Source organism: Halichoeres trimaculatus, unplaced genomic scaffold, assembly GCF_033239565.1.
Source record: "Halichoeres trimaculatus isolate MK-OKI-2021-1 unplaced genomic scaffold, fHalTri1.1 fHalTri1_scaffold_1, whole genome shotgun sequence".
NCBI classification, from domain to species: Eukaryota; Metazoa; Chordata; class Actinopteri; order Labriformes; family Labridae; genus Halichoeres; species Halichoeres trimaculatus.
Genome location: NW_027437179.1, coordinates 24,937,580 through 24,951,824, shown reverse-complemented (window position 1 = coordinate 24,951,824; position 14,245 = coordinate 24,937,580). Strand labels below are relative to the sequence as shown.

The 14,245-nt window shown below is 39.6% G+C and overlaps 1 protein-coding gene across 1 annotated transcript in view; it reads right to left on the bottom strand.

Annotated features, from left to right (window-relative positions):
• Positions 1-14,245, bottom strand: part of grm2a (glutamate receptor, metabotropic 2a) — a 36,291-nt gene that overhangs the window by 16,504 nt on the left and 5,542 nt on the right. Inside the window, exon 2 of the mRNA XM_074670926.1 lies at positions 4,291-5,031. Coding sequence (XP_074527027.1) covers positions 4,291-4,818 — 528 coding nt within the window. The 5' untranslated portion in view covers positions 4,819-5,031. The remainder of the gene's footprint in view (positions 1-4,290; positions 5,032-14,245) is intronic.

Sequence of the window (14,245 nt, the reverse complement as noted above, 5' to 3'; positions counted from 1 at the left end):
AAACCGAGCACCAGAGGTATAACCTGCAGGGTAGCATCATGTATTCACAGACATGTTTAACGGAACTAGCATTGAATACAAATTCACATGTTGTGGGTGAACAGGACATAGGAGAGCAGACTGATGAAGAAGGTCAGCTCAGTCCTGCACCCTGTGGAGGTGGTGACTGACTGGAGGATTATGGGCAAGCTGATGTCTCTGAATGGACATTTTTTTTAATGACGTGTTCTTATTGTGACTCCTGCATTTCCCTTTGGGGGATTAAGAAAGTACTTTCTATTCTATTATATTCTATTCTATTATATTGTATTATATTATATTATATTATATTATATTATATTATATTATATTATATTATATTATATTATATTATATTATATTCCACCAGAATATCTGCAATAACCAGAGAGAGAAGCAGACTGAAAAGTGTCATAAACTCGATGTAACAGCTCACCCACTTGTCACTGACCCAAACCCAAAAACCCCAAACTGTACCCTAAGCCAAGTGGATTATTGGTCAATAGGACCACTAGGACCACGTTTTCTTTTTATGCATGGTTTGATGACCATCTGATGGTGTTGTTTTCCCTCCAGGTTTGTTTATCCTTCGAAACTATGTTTGATCACGCAATTTTATGTCAGAGTTCACATCTGTGAAATGTGGCAGCTAGCCAACAGAGGGCACTCGGCTCCGCTGGTGGCATCTCTGACCTGAAAGTTAAGTGTGTGGTGTAGTGGTCTTGTAGAATCGTTTAGCCTGTGTGATCCAAGGATTGTTAGATATCGGTTTGTATGTGTCTCCCTTTTCTGAACTTGAGTTATTATCAGACACTTCAACCTGCTTTCACATCCCCTGGAACAAGTCAGATGTCTGCCTCATCACAGCTCTTTTTGTGTGTGGGTAACTTTTCATTTTTTGCAGATTGATTCCAGAAAGTTCCTCTGTCTGTTTTCATGCCTGAGAATAGTTCAGTGAGCGTCTGAGTACTTGACATTCCAGAGGTGTTGTTTTTCTAATGCGCCCTGGTGATTCTGATGTTTTTTCCTCAGGGATGCTCTCATACCAAGTGAGTCATATTTAGCAGCACAGGCTGCTGTCGGGGTAACAGAAATGAGAGTCCCTTCCATGTATTAATCAGAAGTCAGCCCTGAGGCTAGATGTTCCCTGGCAGTAATTGTGGGATAAAAAACATCTCTGATTAACCCATACCTTTAGGACTCTGAGGAGAAGGCCAGTGTTACTTCTGTTAAACTGCAATATTCAGGAAAAAATACACTGGCTGATACTGTTTCAGAGATTAAGATTCCAGCATGCCTACCTCTAGCTTCAGCTCTTTCCACATAAATAAAGATGCTGATTTTACTGAACGTCTTAGAAGGGTGTTTGCTCACCTTCCAATCATATCCTGCTTCTTCAGATAACCCACAGGGCAACAAGTTCAATACTTTCAGATTCAATCAGCAGCCAGATGGCATCACAAACTTTCCTGTGACTGTTTAAGACACCTCCAACAAGGAAATGCTGCATTGCCATAAGATGACACATGATTCATTCTATTTATTTTACCCCTTGTGATCATATCCTCCTGTCAATGTCTCACTGTCTCGATATATCTGTGAAACATGATCTCGCGTTTGATCCCTTCACATCCCCTTTGTGTGGGTACGCCTCTGCCAAAACACCAGACAGCCGAGCAGCAAACCACAGATGGGGGAAGGCAGGACCTTGCCTGCAAGAGCGTCACAGAACTTCGCCTCCACACTTTTACTCAATCTGCGCCCGTATAACGCCAGCACAGCCAGGCCAGCAGCCAGATCCGCCCCCATCTCTGTGATTGTCACACCACAACACCAGCAGCCCAGCAACACGCTCCTTCATTGTGACAGATTTAGACAGCACTCTGCGTTCTCACCACCTGTCAGTTCACCATGTTCTCTACGTCGCCATGGCGATAAGGATCTTGAGACTAATATCGTTAGCTGTCCTGTAACTGCCTTGCCTTTGGAGTGAATAACGTGTCTGACTTTACCGCCTGTGGTCTCCACATAAGAGCAGACAGGCTAACCTTTCACACAATCAGGCTGGTTCATCCAAAGGTCTGACTGGCTGTAAATTATGCTCAAAACAGGCAGCAACATGGGACAGAAACATTGTATAGGGATGGTATCTGTAGTACTCCAAAATGCTTTGAAACTATGTTCCCCTAACACATCCATATAGACACAGATATTCAACAAATAGATTTAGTAAGTTTCAGGGAAAATCAATATCACCAGTGGTTCCTAAAGACAGGGAAACAGATAACGGGGGTTACAAAATGTATTTCAAAATGGAAACTCCTTTACCTAGGTTAAACTTTACATTAAACCATGCAAACAAAAAATGTATCAGAGGTGGCAGATTAATTTGGGAAGCACAGAAATATGTGCCCATAGGTAGCCTGATTTTAGCTAAATAAAGTGACCTGGGCATTTTTCCTGATTTTTTTTTTATTTTTAAATTTTGTTTTTTATTTATTTTTTATTTTTTTCTTTTAATTATTTTTTGTTTGTTTGTTTTTATTTCTGTTTTATCTTTATTTATTTATTTTTTGTTTTTGTTTTTTTTGTTTTTGATTGGCCCATTAGTGTACTCCCACAGCAGAGGGTGGCAGGATTCCAGCTTTGCTATTTTGGGTTTTGCAAGCTGAAAAGTTTGGGAACCCTTGTTGTAGAAGACATAATTATCCGATCAAGAAAGTGAGTCTGCAGTTGGCTGTCATGGTTGGGGAACCAAGAAAAAGACCCACTTCATAAGGGCAACACAATATAGAGGTTTAGTCACGGTAAGAATGAGAACAGCACCCTGTGGTGCTCGCCCACTGATGAGGAAGATTCAGTGAGAAGCTAGGGCAGACCTCAGACCTTAGGCTTGTAATAGTACATCCATAAATTACCACAAGACAAGGGCACTCTCTGAGGAGCCCCAGATTCAGGGTTCCACCAGAATTACAGCTCGTTTATCAAAGCATTTCATTTCTGAACTGTCCTTTTCACCAGGAGTGCTAATATAGAACTCATTTCCTTGGAGCTTTACCTCTTGAATGCATTGTTGTACTGTACTATATTTTTGCCATTTTTGTTGTGTAAGCACAGAGGCAAAGCATTTATACAGAAATAAAAATTGTTTGAAGAGCGTTGGTATGATGGGAAAATATTGAGCCCAACGTATTTTTAACAGAAGCACTAACTCATTGGAATACAGACATGGCTATGACTTTGCTGTTATGTTCAGGACTCTGAATTAAGTCCACACTTGAAAAAACATTTGTATGGCAGGAGATAAACACTGAAGCAGCCGTTCATTTTGATTAATTTACTGTTTGGCTGTCGTCCCGAAGCACTCACTGGGGAAAGCTGTTCACACCACACTGGCACTGGCAAGGGTTCCTCAACTATCTATGGTTTATCAATGATCCTAAGCCAATTATTTCCTCTGGATGGGCAGCAGAAGTGTGTTCCTGTCTTCAAACAAGCGTCTATCTGGAACATGAGACAAGCAGGTCTAGGGTGAGGTGAACCGTGCTCTTCACCCCGAGGCAGCAGACACGCTCCTCCGGCTGACTGAGTGGGTATGATGAATTGAAGTTGATGCTCAGAGGCATGTATATTTGTGGATATTTAGAAAAACTAAGTGCCACGTGACACCCTATCACTTTTCAACAATGACTTGAAATCACACCGACGTGGCAGGCGTATAACAGCTAAGATACAGAGACACAATTAGCTGAATTTTCATCGTATCAGACTGAGTGAGCTGAAAGGAGCACGGCTGCTGCTGCTGCTGAGAGTAATGATGCCGTCACTAGTCATCCTGTCAGCCCATCCTGAGCACAACATCTGTAGCACGTCTGCCTCTGACAGGACGGCCGCTGAAGTGTGAATTACCAGGAAAGAGGAGGAGATGGTCTAAATTAGATCAGCCAAGCAGAAGGGGGTATAGGTAAACAGATCTTCCTTGTGGAACCGATACTCATTAAGTCCCCGTGTTAACATCTCACAAGGGGTAATTGCACATGGTGCTTCAGTTTAAATGGACATTTAGATGACCATCAATCACATGCTTACTCTGACTTGTACTCCTCTCTGCTGGCTCTCTAACTGCTGGTAGCTGCTGATAGCTGAACACACCTTCTATAATTGCACTGTCTTGTGAAATTAATGTACCATTTGACCAACATATAACAATGATGATCTGTGCAAACAATGTATTATTCTTTAGAAGTGCTGGGTGTTGTCATTAGCACCTACCTGAATTGAGACATCACTATAGGAGCCTCCGATGACCCCAGAAATGGCCAGAGGGACATCATCGTGGATGGCGTAGGAGCCATCAGGACACGTGTACTCACTGTCATCCACCTTAGTTAGTGAGGCCCTGACAAACTCCAGAGACTGCTCCAGAGCGTAGGTGTCTTTCGAGCAGGTGTCCAAGATATGAGCCCCGAGTCTGATCCCCGGCAGGATGCGCTCATCCTTGTTGATTTCATCCAGCGCCAGCAGCATGGCCTCCAGTCTCTGGATCCCTCTCTGAGCATTGATCTTCCCACAGTCCTCTGCCCCCTCGCCCTTTTGGTGCACAGGGAACAGGCCGCCAATCATCAAATCTCCCTCCAGCATGATCTCCCTCTTGGAATCAGTGTTATAACCCACCACAGGCAAACCCTGGGGAGCCTGGGCAAAGAGAGACACACATACACACAGCAGGCTGAGGTGGGACAGCCAGAGGGGTCGGGGCACAGGGCGCACCCTCAACATAGGGGACCTCCCCAATGACATATCCCCGGGCAGAGCGAAGTCAGCGTCCTCGCCTTTGTTTTCTGGTCAGTGTCTGCTCAGCTTTTGATGACGGCGGTTCTGAAGAAAAGAACAGTGAGGCGCAGCAGCACCAGCTCTCAAAACACCAGTGTTTTTATTCTGACAGAGGCCATTTACAGCACCAGTGCCATCCTCCTCCTCCGTCTCTACTTTGGGGTTTTGGTAGATTTCAGCCTGCAGATCAAACAGAGAGAAATTCAGTCAAAGCCTTTGAGCTAGAGCACAATGGTTCCTTTGTTTCACTTACACTGTAACTGCCAGGGACTGACTCGTCCCATGAAATTATCAAACATCTAGACAAATAAGTAAATATTCAGCTTCTCTGATAATGATTGATTGATGATTGAAATGATTTGCAGAAAAATACAAATATCAGAGGCATACATTTGCTGTGTTGAATGAAAATATATCAACAAAATCATTTGGTTTCTACTGATTGGCACCAAATCTGAGCTATGAGATTCATCTGATGACACTTGGGATAAAATAAAAACTAAGTTTGGATCTCTTTAGTGTTTGTTACGGATAGTCACATTAAGTCATGACAATCAAGCATTTGTTGACACTGTCAATAAAATTCTTCCATTGGACGAAGAATCTGCTCTGATAACCATTAGTAATATCCCAATTCAAAACTTGAGATTAACATCAGTGCTGAGTTTGCCAAGGACAACAACAACTTGTTTGTCTAGTGTTTTCACCAGCACAGGATCATTTCTTCATTGTGTGAAGTTTCCTTCGGATTGTGTGTTTTGTTTCAAAAGTCTTGTCTCCTCCCCTCCTGTTTCACTGTTCACCCAACCTTAAAATATGTCCCTTCTGAGGCATATGATTGTACGTCTCTTGTATAATCTCATGTGCTCATGCTCCTGTACACCATTCAACTCCCTCAAAAAATATGTCCCTGAGGAACTTAATGTCAGATCACATCAGTTTCTCACACATTCACAAAAAAATGCATTACAAGGCATGATCTAAATGCGAATCAAAGGAAAGTATTTAAACCAGAGTCAAGCTTACCTAACCATTTTGTGTATAACATGTTGAACTCTAGCCCTATGTAAAATTATTTATTTGTTGGTCTATTTGTAATTTCTAAACTATACATTCATTTTCATCAGAAAACAAATTGCAACTTCATAAAAACACACCCTTCTCATGTTTCTCTTTTGTTGGGAAATACAGCAAAAATAAATCTGAATTGTGAAGCCATGTCTTCTTCATTTTCATTTAATAAACCATAATACACAACCCATCTGCAGCACCATCAGGTTAAGATGACATACTTAAGTGATTCTAAGGACAACAAAAACAGAAATGCAGCATCTGGGTCACCATGTTAATCTACTCTGCAGTACAAACAATTTGTCAAATGAAGTGTATTTCCAGGAATATCATTCAATATATCTTTGAGATGGATTACTCAAAACCTGAATAAACCCACACTGATCCTGCTGTTTTTGTTTGTAATTGTATTCACAAAAGTCCCTTCACTTGAAGCAGGAAATTATGGGTCAGTGTGCCAAACATTAAAAGGTTTCTCTAAAAAAAAAGGTCCTTTGAGTTGAATTTCTTCAAGCCTATATAATTCTGAATTGATCCAGAGGTTGTTTTTTTTTTTAGATTAAATTACATTTTTTTCTTTCCTGCTATTAAACCTACAAAGGCCTTTTGTTTGGAATATGTATACACTTTGGTGGTGAAAAATGAATAACCCATTCACAGACAATCAATCTATAATTAACCCAGTGGTACTGCTGGCTCATGTCAGGAGTTAAATCTGAAGCAGGTCATGGATTACCAACAGAGGAGCATATTGTTCAAACCCTGTGTCAGTCCCTTGAATCCCAGTGGTTTAATTAAGCAGAGTGTGAGTGTGGGAGAAGTTTATCGGAGTGAATTATTGAGCCAGAATTATCTGCCTCGAATCCACTGTCTCAACAAGTCAGACGGGCTGACAGTAATTAACTGTAGCTTGAGGTTATTAAAATTCATATGTCTATGTTTAGGGTACAAAATACTGTCTCACCTTTAAAACAACATAGAGTTCTCAACAGAAGTCACACTGTAGACGGTATTCTGTGGGGTATTTCTCTGGTTTTTCTTGTCTTCCTCCCCTCTCCCTCTCTCCCTTTTCCTCTCTCTCTCTCACTGCCTCCCTGTTGTTTCCATGGAAACTTGCCAGTAGATGGAGAGGGTGAAGAGGAAGAGGAAGACAGACCCAGACAAGTGGGCCAGTCAGACCACGCATGCTTCATGGTCAGACTGGTCCTGTGGGAGATCTGGGAAGCCTGTATTGTGAGCTCACTAAACTGATCTGACTCTGGTCACAGCTTTACATATTCTACCTTTATACACACCTCAAACAGGACAAGAACTGCACAATTCTAACCGGAAAAGGGCTGAGATAATGATTCAAGGTCTTAATTATTACCTATTTATACGTTTTTTTAATGAAGATTTATCGCCTCAGAGATTTTGTGTTGCAAGCACTGTTCTCTTCAATAAGAGATAAGATGTGACATGTTGTATTACATTTAATGAACCACCAGTAGAACTTAAAAGCTTCTTCTTTTACGATCAAAATAAGCATGGGGATGTCAGACTTTCCATTTTTTTCCCCTGACAGCACGTCAACAAGTGAAAGTACAGCTTGCACATATGGGCCAAGTCCCTTTCCTCACATATGAAAGAATCCAAATACAAACTGAGGAACACTGCTGTGTAAAACAAGAAGCCTCAAATGATTAGGGAGTTATTTCTGAATGTGTGCAGCTTTTGACACATCTCTATGCAAGTAACAAATGCCCAAATGGTAGAAGAAACTATGAGCACTCTTAATGTGTTGATTTTCAATAGAATTATACTGTTTGAAATTGTGGCCAATCAGAGTGGAAAAACACTTAGGTAGAGCCTCAAGAGAGAGTAGTGACAAAAGGATTTCTAGCTGACACATTGTCAGTCTCCTCCCCTATCAGGCATTCCCAAAGGAGGCCTCCATCTCATCCACGGGCTACATTTCTCCCTGCTTTTGTTCAGTCAACTACAATAGCAAACCCATTATGAGAGCGCACACATTCTCTTTGGAAATCCTGTCTTTGAAAGTTTTGGGTAACTGCAAAGACAGGAGTACAATAGGTCAGTACATGGTACAATTTCAGAACCATTATGGGCTGTTTTCCAACTTTGCCTTTACATAATTGAATAGAAGGTACAACTCGAACACTAGTTTGAAATTGAAAGAAAATGCTGCTGATTTGATTTATTTATTTTTGCTTAGAGCTGTATGGGTTTATATTACTTAATTGTAACCTAGGAAACAGAGTTTCCTCTAGAAAGCTAAAAGTGAAAAAACAATTGAAATTGTATCTACTTGTAAAAAATTAAATCAAAAGCCACATTTAAAACACCTGTTTGATAATTACCTTTTAAAAGTGCTTTGTTATAGTTTCATACTGAAACTTACCTGAAAAAAATATCTTGTGTTAGCTTTCTAGCTGGTTTCCTTTACAGGTAGCAAAAAAAAAATTAGATAGGTACATTTAAAAAATTTATTTGAGCCAATAAAATAGAGAGTCAATCTCAAAGAACAGGCGTAAAATCAAAAATAAATTGCTTCTTCTCTGCATTTTTTCCAAAGGATACATTCAACATTGATATTGCTGTAGTAAGCTACCTACGGGGGGCTAGTTTGCTAGCTTATCCTAGCATACCTCTGTCTAACACAGGGGCAGTTTTAGGATCTGACTTTAAGGTGTGCTTAGCCCCCAGAGAGGCAGTGATATTAAGAGTTTCTTGCAAGTGTCTAAACTAAACAATAAAACCTCTCATTCTCTCTGTGATAACTATATGCAGAATACTTCACTATGAAATGTCCATTTGCAGCAATTATACTTAATAAACCGTGCTTTACATCACACAATACTGCAGAAACCTAAAGGGAAAACAAGCTGTTTTTCAAGTTCATAGAAAAACTTGTATCATGATTTCTTTTTCCAAGTAAGTGAAAGTTAAGAAGAGTCCAACTAAATTGAAAAACAATAATAATGTACCAGTTATTATAAAACATAAATTAACCCAACCATATACATTTCAATTTTTCTATGAACTAAGCAGAGAAATATGTTTCATTGAAACTATTATTGGTTTACTGTACTTAAAATCAATATGGTAACAAAATACTTACTGAATAAAATATCTGGTTGGGCGTAAACCTCTGATCCTTTTTTTAGGGGTACTAGGATAAGATTTGGGAGTGCTTCAGCACCCCTAAAAGAGTTTAACAACGCCTATGGCTTAATACTATTATTTATTATTCTGGTTGAGTTATGGAAATTAATGTTTGAACCTGAGTTAGAGACGCTGTTTGGAAAGTTTTTCTATTGCTTCCCTGTTTTCCTTTCTCTTTTCTTTTAGCAAAGCTAACCAATGACTGACTCTTACCTCTAATTTGTCAATATAGTATTTTCTGCAAAAAGGAAAAAAAAATGTAATTCATCCCAAAATGTCACATTATATCTGTAGCGGCTATGCAGGCCCTGTCTTGCAGTGATATGATAGTAACATTCAAGAGCTGCAGAGTTTTTTTCCCAAGTTAGTGAATGTTCTTGAAAGTGTGATATAGCTAAAGGGCTTATCTCTTTTTCTATTGCTCTTATACTAGATCAGGATAATGCCATCCAAAGAGTGTGTTTGTGAAAATCACTGGTGCTAGGATTAATATTTACACGTTGGATGTAATATTCCACTTGAGGTTCCATCTACAAGTTAACTTCAAAGACAGACTCTGCCTCTCATTTTCCCTCTCTCCTCATGTAGCCATCTCTGTTTCACTCTTTACCAGATGGCCTTTTTAATTCAAGAGTGTAAAGCCAGCCAGCCTCTTACACACTCTACACCAGACTGTGTGAAGGAATGGGAGGAGTGGGTGGGGACTGATGGGAAATTGGAAAAAAAAAAGGTAAAAAGAAAGAAAGAAAGAAAATGGCAGATGCGAGAGGGCAGGGACAAAAAGCGGTGAGGATGGCAGCGTGGGCAGCCGTGAGAGAGGGATAACCGCGAGGTTTGGGAAAGATACTGTACAGGCAGATTTTTTTTGACACTCATTTGCCCCAAGAGTGGAGTGCAGCATTAATATGGTAATATCCCCCCAGGCAATAGCAAGTTTTGAAGAGTGGAGGTCATCAACTGTATATGCAGCCCTGAGCCCGGCTGAGCAGGTTGGAGATCCCTGTGGAATGACTTGGAGGCTGTCTAAGAGGAAGCTGAAAAAGAGCTGGGAGTAAGGCGCCCCTAAAATCACATTTCCAACTGACAAAGAGAGTGATCCTAGGTGGGGGGAAGCCTGAAAATGATCTGCTAATGGGAAAAGAGACTCAGAGTGCACGCACAACATACGTGCACCTACAGAGACACTAATATGACTGGACGTAAACAATGCATGGAGCTCATTTCTCTGAAACACCTGTGACAGGGGGAATAGTCTCCTTTAAAACAGATTGAAATCTTATTGTTTTCATCAACATATCTGGATAGACCAGGTTTACAGCCAAGCCATGGCTTCTTATTTCCAGTTTCCACCCATCACACCACTGCAGCAGGTGACATATTTCTTTTGTTACCATGAATATTAGGGATGCACTGATCACAATTTTCTGGCCGATCACCTATCACTGATCTTTAAAAAGCCTGACCTGCCTATACCAATTTTGACCGATACCGATTTTTATTTTATATATATATTTTTTTTATTAATAGCATATACCTTCAATGTTCCAATCATATTTTATTGAAAACATTATTGAACAATACCTTTGAAACAATAAAATCTTTATGTTTTAACTTAAACAACCAATAAAGTGTCCTGAGTTTTAGGGCTCAGAGCAAAAAGCAACAATGGCTGGCTGTCAGACCTGTCCAGGTGTATATAAGATCAGTTGCATAAGTAAGGATGGGCCAATCACTGATCTCCCAAAATTAAGGAAATAAGCACCAATTGATCAGCCAATCATTTGATCAGTGCTGACTAATAAATATGTGCTTCTTTGTGCTGACTTGATTCTACAAACACTACTGTGTTTTTGTAAATGCTTATTATATATTATATATTATATATTATATATTATACTATACTATACTACTCCTATATTATATACTTATATTTTTTTATTAACATTTACGGGTCTAGACCTGTAAATGTTTTTGTAAAGTGTCTTGAAATAACATTTGTTATGATTTGGCGCTATATAAATAAAGATTGATTGATTGATTGATTATTAGAGTGTCATATGGTAGAAATTTAATTCACCACTAGAATGTGTCTCTGGCAAAAGCACCAATCAGTGCTTCTATTTAAGTGAAGACTGAAGCAATCAGCTGCCTAATGAAACTACTTTAAAAATATGTTCTTCTTCTTTTGAAACAATATTAGTGTTGAGAATGAACTGGTTTAGAGCTAAATCACTGACAGAAAAAAAAAAAACAATAGTTCAATTTTTTTTTAAGGTGTTTTCATAAACACCTTTTTTGTAAGCTAATTTTGCATTCACAATCCAGTCAACATCAGAGAACTCTGAGGTTGTGTCCTGCCAGGATTAGATCAATTTTCACCTGTCGTCAAACCATTAAGGGTTTTTCGCACTTCATCTCTCTGGACTTATAGAGACATGATAATAGTCATAATGACTCATACTGATGGCTGAAAACATGGCTACTCAGATTTGCAGTGCCCCAGCTTGTTTGATTAGAAATATCATCCAGTTTAACCATAAAATCCAATCATGTTGGAAAACAGTTTTACAGAGTGTTCCAAATGTCCGAACAGCACTCAGAATAAACAGAAAATGTAATTAATGTTGCAAACAGAATGAATCAATAATGTACCAACTTAAGATGTGAAACAATGAAATGTCTCTCCAAAACAAAATTGCTAACCTTTCCAGATAAGGTCACTGATACAATTAGCAATTAAAAAGTGAGGAGAAGCTTCACTCCATGTTTGAGTAGCAACCACGTCAATTAAAGAGGCCACGGATCAATGCAGAGTCGCAGCGTGTCTGTGAGTAAGAGTCTTCTGTTAACACTCCCTTCAGTCAGTGCATGTAAAAACCAACCTCATATTCCTCCCTGATTATCATACAACCTACCTCATTCTCTCTGCTTTTATGCTTCCCTTTTTACAAACACCAACCACATCCTTCAATCTGACTGTACCCCCACCCCCACGCCCCCACCCACATACACATACACACACACACACACACACACACACACACACACACACACACACACACACACACACACACACACACCAATTTCTCTCCTTCTTCTTCTCTTAGTCTCTCTCACGCTCGCTCCACCTGCAAAGGGGGAATCCCTTGCATGTGTTCACCAGTCCCTTCTCCTCCCAGGAGCCCCATTCTGCCCGGCTCATCAAACATTGATCCTCTGTCTTTGTCTCTCAGAGATCATTACTGCATGGCCTGTGATTGGCTAAAGCATACTGATGGATGTATGGTGCTTTTGTTTCAGAGCTTTTTATGGTATCTTTGCATTATTCATTGTCACACCGTCACACTGAAAAAAGAAAAAAAGGGACCAGAAACACCACTTTTTTAAAACCATTAGTGTTTCTCTTTGACTGACAATTGATGTTGGTGAGGAAATTAAAGTTACATTATCTTGGATGTGGTGGGATGAGAGATCACATTGGGGTTATTCATGTTTTTAAATTGCATCCTTTTTATTGAAAAAAAAAAGAAAATCTCAATATCCTGGAGCAGAACAGATTGATTTTAAATAGATGCTCCAATTTCTCCTAAATTGTTTTTGCCTTAACAGAATGACAGTAACATTGCAGTCAGGCAAGTTGTGCTATTTTTGGGCAAGATGACACTGCTGTATTTCTAAAATGTATTTCAGAAAGTGTTTTATTGCCTGTGCTTATCCCTTTCATTAAAATGAACATACGTCTCACACCTTAAGTAATTTGAAAACCACTCTCATTTAAAAAAAAAAAAAAATCTGATAAGGGCACTCGTTTTTTTTAAAACACCCTTTAAGATTTTTTTTTTTTTTTTTTTTTTTTGCATTTTTCATTTTATTAGGTAGAACTGCCCAAAGGGGATGGTAAATTTGGAAAGTAGGGAGTGGGAGATGATATGCTGTGGGATGTATGTCCTGGAGTCAAGAAGTGTAGCCTCTATACATGGGGCACACACTTAAACTGCAAAACACTGTTTCACATTTGTGTATTTTCATAAGACCAAAAGCCAAAATTTTTCAGGAGCTCTGACAATAACACTAAATACTTAGAGAAAGGTCCAGACTTTAAACTGGTTTGAGCTGGTTGTCTTTTGTAAAACTTTTTACTGCACGGAAAAAAAAAAAATGTCTGCACAAGACAACCGGTCATCCAACAAGCCATAATATGGGACAGCCAACTTCTGTCAGCCGTTCACCTTTTTCTTTTTAATGTTTTTGTTGTTGTTAGTTTGTTGTTGTTGTTTTTACAGTGTATGACAGGAATTAGTAGTTTTATTTTTTTTATATTTTAAATTTTTTTTCCCGTAGTGGCACTTACAAGGCTACATAATGCACACATTATCAATGCTGATTGGGAAACTGTAGAAGTGCTTTTTGCCATTTAAGAGACAGGCTGCTTCCCCTTGTTTTGGTCTTTTTGCAAAGCTAAGTAAACTGGATGCTTCTGAATACAAACAAATAAAGTTGTTCCCCAAACAAACTAGTTTTTCAAAAAACATATCGCTTTTTCCATTCATAAAGCTAAACATATGCTCAAGAAGGAGGCCCATTTCAAACTCATTCATTCACATCAGCATCGCTCTGTTCTTTTAGTGATCACCTATTTCAGTCAGACAACTCACGTTTGAATTGTTTATTTAGCAGCAAATATATTTTATGTTTGGCGTCCAGGCTCCGGCCTCATCACCCCTCACAATAAATTTACATGGTGACATTGAGGAGTGATGAGCGAAACATACTGAACATAATCCCCCCGGAGCCTGCAGGTGGTTGCTGGGGTGGTGGTGGGGGGCGAAGAAACATGCAGCATTACAAACGCAGGGCAGCCAAGGCATTGACAGGCAGAGAGGGATGGGAGACTCCCGGTTTAAATAGACCGCCCAATTGAGAGAGTGTGATTGCAAGATGGTTATGACGTGTGAGACACGTGGTATGTGTATAGCAGTGCTGCTCGAGTTGACTGCCTGAACTAGCTCGCGGGCTCGCCCCATTTATGGATGTTAATTGTGTCAAGCTCTAAACCGTTTAGACCAATCATTATGCAGCTACCAAATGTTTGAACTGGTTCTCCTATATTCCACTTTCAGTTACAGCTCAGTTTCAGCATTGCAATCCCTCCAATCCA